The sequence below is a fragment of the Eretmochelys imbricata genome, chromosome 1 (genome assembly GCF_965152235.1).
Source record: "Eretmochelys imbricata isolate rEreImb1 chromosome 1, rEreImb1.hap1, whole genome shotgun sequence".
NCBI classification, from domain to species: Eukaryota; Metazoa; Chordata; order Testudines; family Cheloniidae; genus Eretmochelys; species Eretmochelys imbricata.
In genome coordinates this window covers 287,489,555-287,505,735 of record NC_135572.1, presented here as the reverse complement: position 1 = coordinate 287,505,735, position 16,181 = coordinate 287,489,555, and the positions used below count along the sequence as shown (strand labels likewise).

The window sequence follows — 16,181 nt, the reverse complement described above, 5'->3', positions numbered from 1 at the left end:
CCAATCCAAATCCTCAGATCTGAGCAGCCTCACACTTTGGGGAGGCTTCAGGGTGATGTTTGAAGTCCTGATCCAGATCCAAATTTTGCAGTTTTGGCTCATCTATTCTGTGACTGTAAACAACTATCACTGTACTACTTGGAATGCCCAAAAGCATGGCTAACCGACATTTCCAAGTTAAGGGCTATAAATGGAACCCAGAACCCTGTTCTGCCTAAATATTGCTGGGATCTCCTAGCAGTGATGAGATGTGTGCCACCCATCCCAATCTTCATAAGACTGGCCCAGTTCCTACAACATTGTAACTAATCTCAAATAATTATGTTGGCAATGAATCAGCAGTTTATGGCATAGAAACCTTTTTTTTTTTTAGGGCTGGCAAGGGTATTAGTCAGAATCAACCTCCAGAATAACTGTTAGGCTAGTAATGTAAAACAGTTTTAAGAAGTTTATTTATCATTAGTGAAGAAAGGTACATCTCATCTTGAAAATGGGTCATAGCCCAATCAATTCTATTAGCTTTTCCCTATGGTAACACCTACCTCCTCTCAACCCTGCATCTCTTCCAGTCCCTCCCACTATTTCACTTTTTCCCTGTTCTGTTTTTATACGTATATAGCCCCAAGTTTTGATTTTATGTAAAGCATGTGTCTTATACTTGGCAAAACAGAACATGAGTTTTAGCTTACTGCTTCATTTATGTATATGCTTGTACTGCATGTGAAAAATAGTACCTTTAAAAATTCTAAAAATGAAACAAAAAATTCTACTAAGTAAAGGTGTCTAGTATATTTCTGGATAGCCAATCTTTATTTACTGCTCACAGTTAAAAAGTAATTGAAGTGGGATTTTTATTAATAAACTGAATTCTAGAGTATAACAATGTTATTTTTTGAAAGGGAAGCTAATTAGAGATAATTCTATCCTTACACCACTTTCGTATTACTAAGAATATTTGAATGAAAAAAAGAATCTTTAGTATTTCATTGGCTATTGCTGTTGATTCAGCTGCGGAACTCATTCCTCTGTGACACTGCTGTTAGGAAAGAATTGATGTCACACATAATTACTACTTCAGCTGAGGAATAAGTAGTAAAAGTGGATTTTTTTTAAACTGCTCTCAGCATGGTATCTGAGCACCAGATGAAATAACTAATATTTGAAGTAAAAGAAAGCAGAGAAATGAAGGAGGAGAAAATGTATAATAAAATATAAATTCTCTTTTAAAAAAATGTTCCTCATATATCAGAGTTAAGTTTGAGTTGATAAAATAAAGAAAAACATAATTCCATTCCTTGAGCCAACTAGATTTCAACTACTCAGTAATGCTATCCCAACCTTTATTCCTCCCTTTACCTGCTATGTGTTTTATATAATAAATTTGGTACAAGAGTAACATTTCTACGGTGAAACTGATTGGATAAAAAGTCTACTCCATGGAAAACAAATAGTTTCATAGTGACGCTAAGTCTCTTAATACAATGGCCTATTTTAGGAACTGAGAACAAAGCAGGAATTTTGCTACTGAAATACAAGAGTATCATGTACTACACATTTAAATAAATTGTAATGCATATTAAAAAATGGGTGCCATTACACCTATGATGTACATAATTAAAAGTAATAAATTCCACTTGTGTGACCATATTGGCAAAGGAAATGCCCGTTAAATCAGGTGGTTATCACTGCCCAGTGAAAAAGATGAGAGCTACCTTAGGGATCAAAAGAATTGAGAGACAGAAGGTGCAGAGAAACTGTTAGAGCTATCTGGAAAGGAAGCCGTAATGAATGAAAGTCACAGTAAGGAAAGACAGCTTCATCTCTGCATATCAGGAGCCTTATTTTCCTTACGCATTGTTCATTCACTAAGTTACCATAGTGGAATTTCAGTCAGTTAGTGCAGCTGAGCATTTCTACACCTCCCTGCTTCCCTACCATAACTAACAAGTAAATTTTTATTTTATCATTGGTAAGATTTGTAGAACTAAAAGTGGCTTCTCAATCTGCAATCCTTCCTGTTAAATTTGTAGATCTAGTACTCCTGTATACTATTAAAACTATATATAGCTGCAGGATTGGCTTGAGATTTTTTTGGTCTGGTTTTTGTTTAGGTGGCAGAGGGCAAAAGGGAAGCTTAAGGGATTCATATAATGTTCCAATATAAATAATTTACTTTAAGAATAACGAAACTAACACTACAAAAAATCCTCCTCTCACTATTCTTTTGTATACCTTAAAAACAGCTTAAACCATTTAAACGAATTTGGCTTTTTTTAAAAAAAAGTTGCTCTTGAGAAGAGCCAAACTTTTGTCCAAAGGAAATTTTTACAGCTAAGCTATTAGCTTGGAAAAAAATAAGTCTATAATGGAAATGCAGACACAAAATTAAAAGTTTGTGTCAGTACGACCATAATTTTAAACCCTGTGTCTTATTGCCTACACATACATTTGTGTACAAATATACATATTATCTCTCACAGAATGTGAGTGATCTGTATTTTCAACAACCTGATTTTCACTCTGCCCACAAATCCATCTCCTTTAAGAGTACTAAAATTCCCAGCCTTTGCATAGCTTCAAACAGATCCTCTCCGCCAGTTAAAAAAAACAAAACAAAACAATAGCCACATCAATTTTCCTCCTCTCCCCTCCCCCAAAGTGGTATCATCACCCCTAAAAAAATGTACATATGCCAAGAAAAGAAAAATAGTATTTTGCCCTATATCAGACCTTAACCTTGTTACTGGTATCTTATGAAGCAGAAATAGGAACTTTATTACTGATGGTAAAAGGAGATTCCAACGAGACACCTACTACTTGCTTTTCACCCTGGAAAGTTCCAAGACATCAGATTTTAAGTAAACGAGGAGAAAGTTTTGTGGCAAGCGGAGTTTTTTTTTTTTTTAAATGAAGCTGTTTGAAGTTGCTTAGAGATATGGAATGTTAGACATAATTCTGGGGAAAATTGTTTAACAAATTACAGTATTGTATGCAGTGTTACACTGCAGCCATGTTGGTTTCAGAATATTAGAGAGACAAGGTGGGTGGGGTAATATCTTTTAATGGACCAACTTTTGTTGCTGAGAGACAGCCACACAGAGCCCTTCTTCAGGTCTAGGAAAGATACTCGGAGCATCACTCGGAGTTAAATGCAAGGTAGAACAGAGCTGTGACACACACAGAGCTCACCGACTTTATCTCTCTAATATAACTGACAGTTTGAGGATAACTTATTAAAAGAAGTAATTACTGCCTATAATGCTACCTTACATTTATTGCCACTTTGCATCCTACAAACCCAACATCTAAATCGTAAGAATCAGTTCACTAAAATATATCCACCCTGGGACTGGAAAACAAAAAGAACCAAACTAAAATATCCACTAGATCTTTGGCAGAAACTTACCCTTTTTTCCATTTCCAAGAGTGACCTGTCAGCAAATCTCTCTTGTCTCTGAAATACAATATTAATAATTATATGTGGGATTTATGGTGAAAAAACAAAATATAGGAGGCAAACAGTAAAAAAATCAATCAATATTTTGGCTCTTCATGGTCTTAACTGTCAAAGACAAGACAAAAGACAAAGAATTAAACAAATCAAAGCTTTTTTGTATTCCTGAAATCAAAACATACAATTTTACATAGTATTTAATCTCATGCCCAGAAAACTCTTTAATACCTATATTCTGAGAGACAGTGTTGTAGTTAAGGTTCTGGAATGGTATAAAAGTGAATGGAGTTTGTTCCTGGCTCAGTCACGGATGTCCTGTGTGACCTCGGACAAGTAATTTAATCTTTCTGCAACCTCTGGCAAAATAAGTTAATAGAGCCTTACCATTAAAGGTATTACATCAATGATTTCATTGATGTATTTGAGATACTTAGGGCTAGTCTATGCTATTGAGCTACACTGACGCAGCTGCTGTAGTGCAGAAGACACGCTATGCTTATGGGAGAGCGCTCTCCCATTTGCTTAATTACTCCACCTCACTCAGAGGCGGAAGCTATGTTGGCAGGAGAGCGTCTCCTGACAACATAAAGCTGAATGGACACCACTTTAAGTTGATGCAACTTATATCGCTTGGGGGAAAGGGCGGGACCTTTTCACACTCTTGAGCGATGCAAGTTACATCGACTTAAGCAGTAGTGTAGACAAGCCCTTAGATACTACAGTGATGTATACTGGGTACAGATATTTATTTGTAAATTCTTTCTACAATAGTTTTAAACAAAAAACCTACTATTAATCTACGATGTGATATCATCATATGCCGCAGTTATTTAAGAGCAGTTATCTGCACCGATTTAGAGTTGCATTATTTGCTGTTCAACTGCAAGACAGGATGCCTAATCAGCCAGTGACAGCATGGCAAATTTGTAACAACCTGCCATCAGGTTCATAAATTAATCAGTTCATAAGTTAAACATTTATACTTTGAACATAAACATAATTCAACAATGTAGAATCATTTTCTGTCTTTACACCTTCCTCCCTGCAGAGAAATTACTTAGATATATGCCGGCAAGAATCATTGATACCTTAACAATTACCATTTGCATTAGGTTTCAGACCAGACCCATCTAGCCTTCCCTCATCTCCAGCAACAATGGCAGTTGCAGTACTTAGCCCCTTTCTTTTAGAAAAAGGGAAGATAAAGCCAACATCTGAGAAAAATGCCAATTCCATTTCCAGGATTTTCTGGTTTGTTACCCATTTTACCAGCTAGAGACTTTCCTGTGTGTGTGTGAATACAAACCTGAGTGGCCTTTTCCAACTGTAGTTTAAGATCCGTCAGCTCCATGTTGGTATCATGTAACTGTGCTTTCAGCTTTTCATTTTCAGTTAGAATCTGTTCGTAAAGCTAAGAGAAAATTTGGACAGATTTAAGAAATGTGCATCTCTTTTGGCTGCATTATTTAATGTATAAGGGGCTACAGTCTTCTAAAACTTGATTTAATTGTAAGAAAAGAACAAGCAAATTTACACTCAAGAGGTTCTATAGAACAGAACAGTACTTTTCTGTGTATGTTTTGAACCAACTTAATAGAGAACTATATTCCCACTACTAAATGGCTCTAAAACACCCGCAGAAACAATATCATTTCAACTAATTTTTAGAGCATTTTCTAAACAACATTACTAGCTTATCCCCTTATTAAATTATGCTGTAAAATTTCATAAGGGTGACAAAAGTATTGTAAGTAGTATTACAAGAAAATTCTAGCTTCCATACATAAAATGTTTAAATTCCCTCAAAGGAGAAACTTTTGTCTTTTATATTACAGACAAGAAGAAATGTATGATAATTTTACCTTATATTTCCATAATACAGAAAACAGTCTGAAACATTTTCCTCCTAAAAAAAAATCTCATCTTGACAGTAAGTTGAACAGTTGCTCATTTCTTGACAAGTATCTTCTAGTTTTCAACCAACAAGACTAGATTTTACATTGTACTAACAAGTGCACCAAACAAAAGGCTCCATTATAGATGTCAAGCAATTCTACCATCACCTTTAGCCGCAAGGACCAAGGCAGTGATATGTGGTGTCATTTGGCTCCTCTGGACCGTCCCTTCTCTTGCAGAGGTGAATGCAAGGGCCAGAAGCTCCTATATAGCCAGGGAGAAGGATACGATTCTTCCTTTGCCTCTGAGGAGTTCCGACTTGAGTTACTTAGGGTATGTCTACACTTACCAGGGATCAACGCTGCAGCAATTGATGCACCAGGGGTTGATTCAGCGGGTCTAGTGAAGACCCACTAAATTGCCTGCTGATCACTCTCCCGTCAACTCCGGTACTCCACCGGAACGAGAAGCATAAGGAAGTTGACAGGAGAGTTTCTCCCATCAACCCAGTGCCGTGCAGACACCGCAGTAAATCGACTTAATCTACATAGCTGGAGTTGCATAACTTAGGTCGACTTACCCCCGCAGTATAGACCAGACCTTAGGCTGAGGCAGGATTTGGGACTTAATGTGAGTAATCTGATTACTTCAGGACAGAATTTATGGGGGGAAAAAAAAGACCACAAATAAAGGTTTATTTTAATATCAGAACTACTGGCCCAGATACCTTTTTAAAGTCAGTTGCATCTTCTTTTTCTAGCCTACTGCAATATGGTTTTCGTTCTTCGAAGTAACTGTGCGACCCAGACCGCCCCAGCAGCGAATCATAACGGTCTCCTGATGATGTGCTGATTGATCCTGCATCATATCTTTCAAAGAAGTAAAGGTCATTATTTCCATGACATTGCTAACGTGGTGCAGTGTATCACGCATACGTAGTTTATTCATAACATTATCTCCTATCCTCTCTCTAGCTGGTGGAAAGCATTTTTAAAGTTTTCTTTCTTCCATTCAGCATTAAGATCTATTTCATATGAAAACAAGTTTTCTGACTGCCAACGATGGCTTAGGGAGTGCAAAATTAGCCTTCTATGTCAGAATTTTTTTTGAATTAAAATACATTCCTTCAAGACATTTTTGCATGATTCTGAAGATGACCTTGTCAAGATTATTTAAAAGAGGGCTTCAACTTTTCTTTGCTTGTTCATCTTTTATAAGGACTGAATTATTATTAACTTCAAAAAGATCAGCCAAGTCATGTCTGGTCTTTCCAGTTTTACTGGAGGACCTCAGGGAATTTTCAAGGATATTAATTGAGAGTTCAACTACCTTAACAGAAGCAGTGCGGTTCCTTTAACAAAGGCTTCTTTTATTCAATATTAGTCATTGAAGTAAAATAGATATTTAAAAAAACCCACCAAATGGCTTTAAACAATCTGATCAAAAATCTGTTCCCCTTCCCATTGCTAAGCTTGCATGGTTCAGCTGTTGTAATGTCCTCATTTAACACAGAGGTTTCTAGCACAGACAGGACCTGACTTCTTAATGTTTTTTTTCAAAAGCAGATTGTATTTTTGTCTATTTTTAAAGAAGTTTTTCAGGCCATTTATCATAAAGCAGTTACAATGAGTATACGCCCATTTTTTCCTTTGCAGGTTTCGTTTAAAAGAGTCGACTATAAATAAAATACTTCATAGTTCAGGATTTTTGCAACATTACTTCCTTAAGATTAACTCCTCCAAATGGATGAGTTAAGTGGCATTTTCAGACTATTTCTAATGTTCACTGACTTTGCATTTCATGTCTACTGAATGCAGCCTGCTTTGCTTCCCATTGAGTGTATCACCTCAGAATGCTCCATATTCAGTATCAATCCACCGATCAGAGCAATGGCACTAGCTTACCAAAAGCCAAGTCATATTCGCATACATTCATTGTTATTTAAGAAATGTTTTTGTACGTAAGTAACATCTAGAAATGCACATTATTAGGGGTGAGGAATGCATGATTTGTTTCTCTCTGACAAGTAAACTCCAATTTCCAGCTGGAAAACACGATACCTGTTACGTGGAAGCCAGACACACAGTTTAAGGCAGAGAAGGAGAGCCTGGACTAGTCAGACCAAAATTTTAAAAAGCTAGTAAATATTAATGCACTGCTTATTTGGGTGCTATGTACCACACTTCAATACTTCCAGCAGAGATTTTTCCTGGGAGCCTTCTACTCAACCAACATTTAGGGCAACAGAAGCAAGATTTGACAGAAAACAAACACCATCTTATCTAACGTATACTCTACACCTTATGTCTTAAAAATTTAGTCCAAGATTTTCTGAAGTGACTGAAGATTTGGGTTTTCATCTTGAGAAACCTTCAAGAAGCCTGATTTTCAGAGGTGGCAGCACTTTCTGAGCATGAAGCCCCTTACAGTGTCTCAAACTGGGTATCCAAGAATTGAGAGTCAAAAGCACTTGACGTTTATGAAAATCTTAGCTTTGCATTATAAATTGCATCAGACACAGACTGGATCGATTATGTTCTGCAAAGTACCAAGCATATTTTAGGTGCAGTATAATTAAATAATTCAGCACATAACCTAAACAACATTTTGAACATATCTTCAGGTCCCCTCTAATCTCCCACCTGCCTGAATGTGTAAAAAGTCAATTCTATGGCTTTATTACTATATTTTATATAAAACATACTAAATCTTTACAGCATTAACATTTTTTCCCGAGCTTAACCTAACCAACTATTGATAGCAAAGTAGGATTTGTAAATTAAGAACTTAAAAAACAGAATATGAGTCAAAAAGATTTCTGTTTTATAAATAAATGATTTGTTTAAATCAAACACATACCTTGAAAGACTATCACTCTGGAAAAAAGAAGAAAAAAAACATTTGGACAAACTGGTATTGGTACATTCATTAAATATCATATTCAACATATCCATGAACAAATGTAGCATGGCCGACTTGTGTTAAAGCACACGAGAAGCTGAATGTTATTCAACCATGTATTATCTGAACACCATGTACAGCTTCTTTTTGTTATGGCTATAGAAAAAAAGGAAATGTGCTAAAATATATTTGCCAGAAAAATGTTTTGCAAAGAAGTTAGTACAGACTGATTAGAAGGCTTAGATTTAAGCATGATCAGAAACGTTAGAATTGTTTGAGAAGTATGTAAATTCCGCAGTTTCCCTGCCATTTGGCAAACGTATTAAATAAGACATAAGGATTTTGTCCACTTCCAATCCTCTTCCTCCTACCCTTTATTTTTTCATTGGAGAACAGTAGTTTAAGAGCTCAATTGTCTGAGTCACTACATATCATCCTGAACAACGTTCAGTGGCATCCTAGAAAAATATTGGCATTACTGTTATTTAAACAGGAGTAAACTGGGTGGGGAATCTGAACTGCTGCCCCAACAATATGTAGCAAAATGAAACCATTTGTACACAGCTACTCAATTTAAGATCATATACAAAAGAGTAATTTAACAGGTTCCCAAATTACAGAGGAGTTTGCAGACACAGGAAAGTCTCACATGTTGGGTCAAGAACCAAATTTAATCAAATTGTATGTGCGGGAATGCACTTTAACACTATAGAATGTGTAGTTCTCTGTTATTTTTCCTTTGAATGATCAATATAATTGTATTGTTTTATGAATGCAGGTTCTTTCCAGTGACTATAATGCCACCTGCACATTCCCAGCAATGTTCATCTGCTAGGCTGGCTTAAGATTTAGTTTTGTTTCCTTTTTTACATCTTTATGATGTATGGGAGAATTTCTGAAAGGGCTGGATTGTTTGTTGTCCTGTAAGGAGCAAAACAAAAAAATCCAAATACCTCATTTTTCCTCTTCCCCTCTGAGATATTCAACAGTGCTAGCATTGACTTAACTCTACTCCCACTAAATTCGATAGCAATACTCCCTCCCCCCTTAGTTTCGGTGGGAGTGAAGTTAGGCTAACGCTGCGCTCTTTTGAAGGTTCCACTCTATTTCTGAGTCAGAGATTTTAAACCCTGCTGCATGAGAGAGACACTGGAATGGATTTTAAGCAACAGGCTGCAATTTTATTAACATTGGTTGGAGGCGGAACGTGATCACTCTTCTCAAATACCAGGCATTTAACTGGGTCCAGTGTGGAGTTACAGAGCTCCCTACATAACTAATAACCCAGGGCAGACCCCGCAGCCTAGTGCCAGGACTCAGGGAGCTATAAAGCAGGGGTTCTCAAACTGGGGATCAGGACCCCTCAGGGGGTCACGAGCTGTCAGCCTCCACCCCAAACCCCGCTTTGCCTCCAGCATTTATAATGGTGTTAAATATATTTAATTGTTTTTAATGTATAAGGGGGAGGGGGTCGCACTCAAGAGGCTTGCTGTGTGACAGGGGTCACCAGTACAAAAGTCTGAGAACTCCTGCTATAAAGCGTACCAAGGGTGTGTGTGTGTGTGGCCGGGTGGGGGTGGGGTAAGAGAAAAAGCTCAGTCTGAAAAGAATGCTGGCTTTCCCTTCTCCTTACAAGCACAAGGTCTGGGAGCTGGTCCTTTTAGATTTTATCTGCATTGGCCCAAGTTACAACAAACTACCCAGACCCATATTATCTCTTAATATTGGAGTTCCAAATTCTATTTGTTCTCAACTGCACCTCCACAGTGCTGTAAGGAAAGCAAAAAACCCTCATCTGACCCGTGTCTAATTTGGCCCAATAAGAAAAGTTTCCTTCCTGATCCCAAAACCCAGGTGATCAGTAAGACCTGCATCCTGGAAACAATCCCCTATCTAGAACTACAGGGAGGGAGAGGGGCAGTTGAAGAGGCAGGGAGTCTTGAAGCCTGGGGGAAAAGTTTCAATAGTTTGGAGAGCAGTGGGGGAGGAAAAATCAGCTCCTACTTTTTCTCCCCAGCCTAACAACAGGATGCAAGAACCCAAGGAAAAGGAGGGGCATCTGGCATCTTTGGAAATGCACATTCTACCATCACCCCCGGGGGCAGAACATCCTTTTTTCTGATCCAACTAACATCCCACCCACTCAACCACAGAGGAGGGAGCATTTCTCAGGCATGGCTTCTTCTCCCTCCTCCTCACTTCTGGGACAGTGCATTCCCTGTGCAGTCTGACCAAACATTGCCCTCCACCCCCCCGACCAGGAAAGGATTGTTGTTGTTGTTGCTGCCTTTATATTAACGTTGCTTATTATTTTCCCCTCTTGCTCCCTTTCTAAGTTTTTCTGTCTCAACCAAAAATATTCCGCATTTAATAAATACTGCTAGAAGATTACATTAACCCTTTGAACACTGGCATTTTTGGACTGACAGTGACGTGGGAGCTCAGGAAGACATATCTGCAGCATTCAGAAGGTTTTTCAAAGAGTTCTGCAGAAAGTGAGTTTTGGTGAGACGTTTCCAACACAGATATCTGTGAACATTCACATCACACATGAGACTATTTGAACGCTGTAGCAAATTTTCAGTTGTCAGTCTGTGTTCCTAATGCAGTCACAAAACTGAACAGAGTCTGGTGCCTAATTTTATCCATCAATTTTCCATTATTGTTTGTGCATTGTTAATCACACTGCTTCATTTTTTCCGCATCTCTAAACACCATTCACACTACTGGGGCCATATAAACAACACAAGAAAAATTGCAGAATCTCATGAAAACATGTATTGAGTTCACCATAGAAGTCTTGTTGACCCTTAGGACAATTATCAGTAAAGAAAATAAAATGGGGACATATGTACACTAATCGTACCCTGAGTCACTGTTGTTACTGAGCAGTTTTTATAAAACTGCCACAAACAGATGATTTGAAAGCTAAAAAACAAGACTGGAGTGCAGTATTAAATCAAAGTCACTTGTGTCAATCTTTGGTGGCTGCCTAGGTGGAAGTTAAACATCCAGTGACATTTGTTATCCTAATATTGGCAACCTCAAGCTTCCATAAGTTACGACTCAGTACTCAAAAAATGACTTTCTATTCTATTTTGATTCTTATACTTTATCCATTACTGTGCTGTTGGATTAATCACCACAAGACTTTGAAAATAAATTATATCTGCATTTTGCCTGCCTGGAGATTTTTGAGCCTATGATGGCATGTGGCGCACCAGCAACTACCCATAGCAAAAATCCTTAAGCTGAAGATAGGACACTAGATGGGGAAGGCTCTAAGTTATGACAGAGAATTCCTTCCCAGGTGTCCAGCTGGTGGGTCTTGCCCCACATGCTCAGGGTCTAACTGATCATCATATTGGGGGATGGGAAGGAATTTTCCCCCAAGTCAGATTGGCTGAGACCCTGGGGTTTTTTCAGTTTCCTCTGCCGCATGGGGCACAGGTCACTTGCAGGTTTGAACTGTAAGTGGTGGATTCTCTGTAACTTGGTGTCTTTAAGCCATTGTTTGAAGACTTCAGTAACTCAGCCAGAGGTTAGGGGGTCTATTTGAGGAGTGGGTAAGGTTCTGTGGCCTGAAATGTGGAGGAGGTCAGAAGATGATCATGATGGTTCCTTCTGACCTTAAAGTCTATGAATACCCTTATATCCAATTTGCATGTGAAAAGGCAAAAACAGAAAGGGAAGCCTCCCTCGGACTGCTGGGTGGTGATCAATCTGTCATTCCCTCACAATTAAGGCTAAGATTTTGTCACGGTTATTTTTATCAAATGTCACAGACAGGTAACTGGCAAGAACCAAAAATTCACAGAAGCCCCTGATCCGTCCCTGACTTTTATTAAAAATAACTATGAGAAAATGGGGAGGGAGGAGGGTCCAGCATCCACTGCTGCTAGGGGCTCCAGGGTTCCTCACACCCATGGTGGCTGAGAGCGCGGAGTCCCCACTGCTGCCAGGAGCATCTTGGAGCCAGGGGGTCTGCCTGCACCAACTAGGAGCTATGGGGGTGTCCCTGCTGCCCAGGAGCTCTGGGCCACCTCCCCCGCCAGCTGACAAACTCTGCCCCACCACCCTGAAGCTGAAGCAGGATTCCATAACAAAATGTTAGCCTCTCTCATAACCTCTGAGGTGGGAGATCTGTCTTTCCTTCCTTCTCTATCTGTCTTCCATATCTCCCTCTCATCAAAGCTTTCACCACTCTCCCATTCTCCATGCCTGCTCTTGCCATCTTCCGTCCTCCACATTGACGTCTGCCCCTCACATAATCAATGCCCGCCCTCCAATATTACTTTGTTCCTGTTACCCTTCCTCTCAGTCTGTCCTCCAGCATTCCCTCGATCCCTCTTAATTATTCCCACCACCACCATCCTTATACCTCCTGTTCCCTCACTATCTCCTTCCTGTGCCATGCATAATGAAAAGGAAGGCTTGTCAATTGAGATAACAGTAGCCTCATTTCTATGTGCAAAAGCTTAGGGAAACACTGGTAATCTTAATGAGGGCAACCTGGCTTAAACGCTATTGAAAGTAATGAAAGAGTGGCAACAGTTTGTGAAATGAAAACTTCTAAAATAACACCTAACATCAGACTTGCAATATTATCATGAGAGTTGGCAGTTCCGTGAGGGCTTTAATCTTTGTCAAGTGTCCTGGCCAACATTCCAGTTCTAGCAAATCAGGTTCTAACATTCCAATTTTTGAGCATTATTTTTGCTAAAAGGCCAAATAGCTATCCCAAAATAATATCCAAAATAAATCATGGATTGCAATTTACAAGACCAAATTAAATTCTGAAGTACATTCTAATTAGTAAAAAGATACAGAACAGACTAATTGCTGAAGACTACCTGAGCACAATAAAACAACACATCGCTAAAGTAAATACCTCCCCTACAGCAAACCAGCAATAAACCATGTCATTCAAGCATGTCTGGCGGCAACAGTGTGAACTGTTCAGTGATATTGCTCTGGAATTCACATTATAAAAATCAGTGTTTATGACAACTTAACTACTGAAGTAGCTTCTACTAGTTACATTATTTTGTCACCTTCCTCCTTGAAATCCATCCTAGTTCTGAAAAGATTTCATTGCTAGTGATATGACAAATGATCAATTTGGACAAAACTTTTCAGTCTTTCCTTGGCTTGTATTCACAAAAAACAGATCTGATTCACCAGTGCAGAAAATGGATGTGCTTATTTTCAGTGAGTCCTGGCTTACAGGCAGCACTGCTTCCTAACCCCCTCTCTGTCCCTACTCAGCATTCAAACCAATTTAAGATAAGGGTTTCTAGAACTTGACACTTAGAATAACAGACATTATTGGTAATCAATCTGTAGCATTTCTCCAGCACAATGCTACACTGATGGAATGCATTGGTCTGGAATACAATTCCTCTTGAAATTGAGACTACAAAGGGATACCAATTCAGAAAATGAGCATAGAGAGCAGTGAACAGTACTGGTATACTGTAATTAAATATAGGGCTTCAAAGAAAGACCTTTAATATTTTAGACTGAGGTATTGCAGAACCATTTGCAGACAAGGGTTTTTTGGGTTTTTTTTTTTCCAGTTTACTTAGCAATTTATCTTTATTTCTTGTGTGGGTCTAAGTTTATCTTCCTTGTGAGAGCACAGATTTCCTATAAGTAGCAAGGTATTTTGAATTTATGTGCTGTATTGGGAAATCCTTGCTCCTGGCACAGAAGAGCTGAAGTAAAATTATATTATGATGACCTTCAAGTTATAAACTCTTGCTGTTTGTCTTTTTTTCTTTAAAAAAAAATAGGGATGAACGATCAGCTAACTAGTGAAAATGCAGTTCTGTACAGGGAACATCAAAGCGTAGACTGAGGACTTATTATAAACAACTTTTCAAAGACCTCTGATGTTGAAAAATATTTAACTCATTTGTCAGGTTCCTTACAGAGTTCATGCCAGAAACCATTCTGTTTAAAGTCTATTTCAACTTTCTTTGTAGCATCTGCAAGACTTGTTCTTGACCTCTTCCCTTCAGTTTAAATTCTTGAGTTACCGCCAAGGCTGTCAGAACTTTATAACTGCCATCTTCTATCTCTGGCTTGTAACTTCACTAGGCAATGAAAGCATCAGCAGCACCACTTAAGGGAGTAACAGAGAACTTCATTATCTCAAACGATTTTTATTTTCTGACCAATATGTAAAATAAGCAGCAAAATCAAATTATTTCAAACTGTATTTAAATATTTTCAAAAACATGTTATGAATTTTTATTTCCCTCATAACCTGTATGGATTATTGGGACTGGTGGTTTGGGTATGCAGAAGTGAGAAAAACATCAGTTTTTCCAATATTAATCATCATAGTAAAGGTGGGCAAGTAAATTTTGTGCTTAGGACAGTAAGTTTACACAACAATTGTGCACAGGTGCCTTGGAGATAGGAGTTTTTCAGCTTCTCTCTAAGCACCACACACAGCAGAGGGTTTATGATTATTTCATAGAATGTGCAGTATTTAGAACCACTTGAAAAGAAGCAGAGATTTCACTTTTTGTCATGGAATTTAGGAAGGAGACTGCATATCAATCGAAAGTCAGTATTCAAAACATTTTCTTATCTAATTTCTTTAGAGATGGCCAAAATTGTCACAAAATATTTAGTTACTAGTTTAAGATTTCAGATTCAAATTATTATTAATAGAACGGTTGCTATTTAACTGGAGGAACAAGAGACTTGAAGTCTGCTTAGCCTTAGAATGGGACTGAATTGTAAAAGACTGTCAGAACTCTAGGCCCATACCAACATTGGAAACGCTGGGAACAGAGGTAAGAAAGAAGCAGCAGAATTTGCACAATATTTTGAAACACAAATATAAGATGTGGGGTTAATGTTTTGAACAAGATGCAAACTAAAAGCACTTTCACAAGTTCAAAGCAATTACACCCCAAACCCAATGTATTCTCTGGTAAAATGGACCTGAATTCTGCAGAACTCTGGCTGCATCAGACATCAACTTCAATTATATTTGAAAACAGTTTTTAATAGCCCTGTATTATTTATTTTAACATTAAACCAATTTTCATGCTGTCCCCATATTTTCTGATGATATACCAGATGTTTGTATAAACAAAGCATAACTCTAAACTGAAGGTACAGTTGTTGAAGAGAACTCTCACATTTTCAGAGCTATTATTTGAAGTGGTCTGCAGACTCAGTAATAGGACACTGCAAAAATTTAGAACTGGTTAATATTTTTAAGGTGCTCTCCACAACCATAAGCAACAAACAATTTTTAAAAAATGAAAGATTGGACATTGCAGCCCATTTCTGTGACAGGACATGGAATATGCAGCAAATTCTATGGCTGCAGAATTACAGAATACATGAATGGAGCCCCACTTACTCCTTTGCCTTCTACTCTATTCATACAAAAAATGCGTGTTAATGGTAAGGTTGAGAAATTAAGCACTCATATGCCAGGAAATGAGAGGTAAGCTTCAAAATCAACCTTAACTCTGCCTCCAACTCTCATACGTATGCCTTAAAATATCAAAATTAATCAAAATATAGTTTGTAGTAATACCAGCTAGAATTTGTTACACAACCCTACCTACAACTCAGTACACAACAGTCACACAATTCATGTTTGAAGAAAAGAGTTTAAATAACTTAAGTTAAATGACCCATAACTAGAGACAGTTCAGCTTTCTAAGAAGTTCTAATGGCAAATGATAAGCCTCAGTGTGATAGATTCATACGGTTAAAGCTTTACAATTACTGAAGTGATTTCTCAAATTTCACCTCTGCCTCAAATCTCAGTGTTATCTACTGAATAAGTATGAACAAAACTCATTCATTCATTTTTTCCCCCCCAAAGATGCAAGTATAAACTTTCTGAATAGAACGCAAAAAGCTTTTTCATTCACCCACACCAGTTGTGCTTAAG

At 38.0% G+C, this 16,181-nt stretch overlaps 1 protein-coding gene across 2 annotated transcripts in view; it reads right to left on the bottom strand.

Moving 5' to 3' along the window:
• PPP1R12A (protein phosphatase 1 regulatory subunit 12A) overlaps positions 1 to 16,181 on the bottom strand; it is a 211,603-nt gene that overhangs the window by 20,494 nt on the left and 174,928 nt on the right. For both annotated transcript variants that reach the window (XM_077832675.1, XM_077832676.1), the window contains 4 exons: positions 8,210 to 8,226; positions 6,078 to 6,219; positions 4,761 to 4,865; positions 3,407 to 3,454 (listed from right to left, as the gene is read on the bottom strand). In XM_077832675.1, coding sequence (XP_077688801.1) covers positions 3,407 to 3,454; positions 4,761 to 4,865; positions 6,078 to 6,219; positions 8,210 to 8,226 — 312 coding nt within the window. The remainder of the gene's footprint in view (positions 1 to 3,406; positions 3,455 to 4,760; positions 4,866 to 6,077; positions 6,220 to 8,209; positions 8,227 to 16,181) is intronic.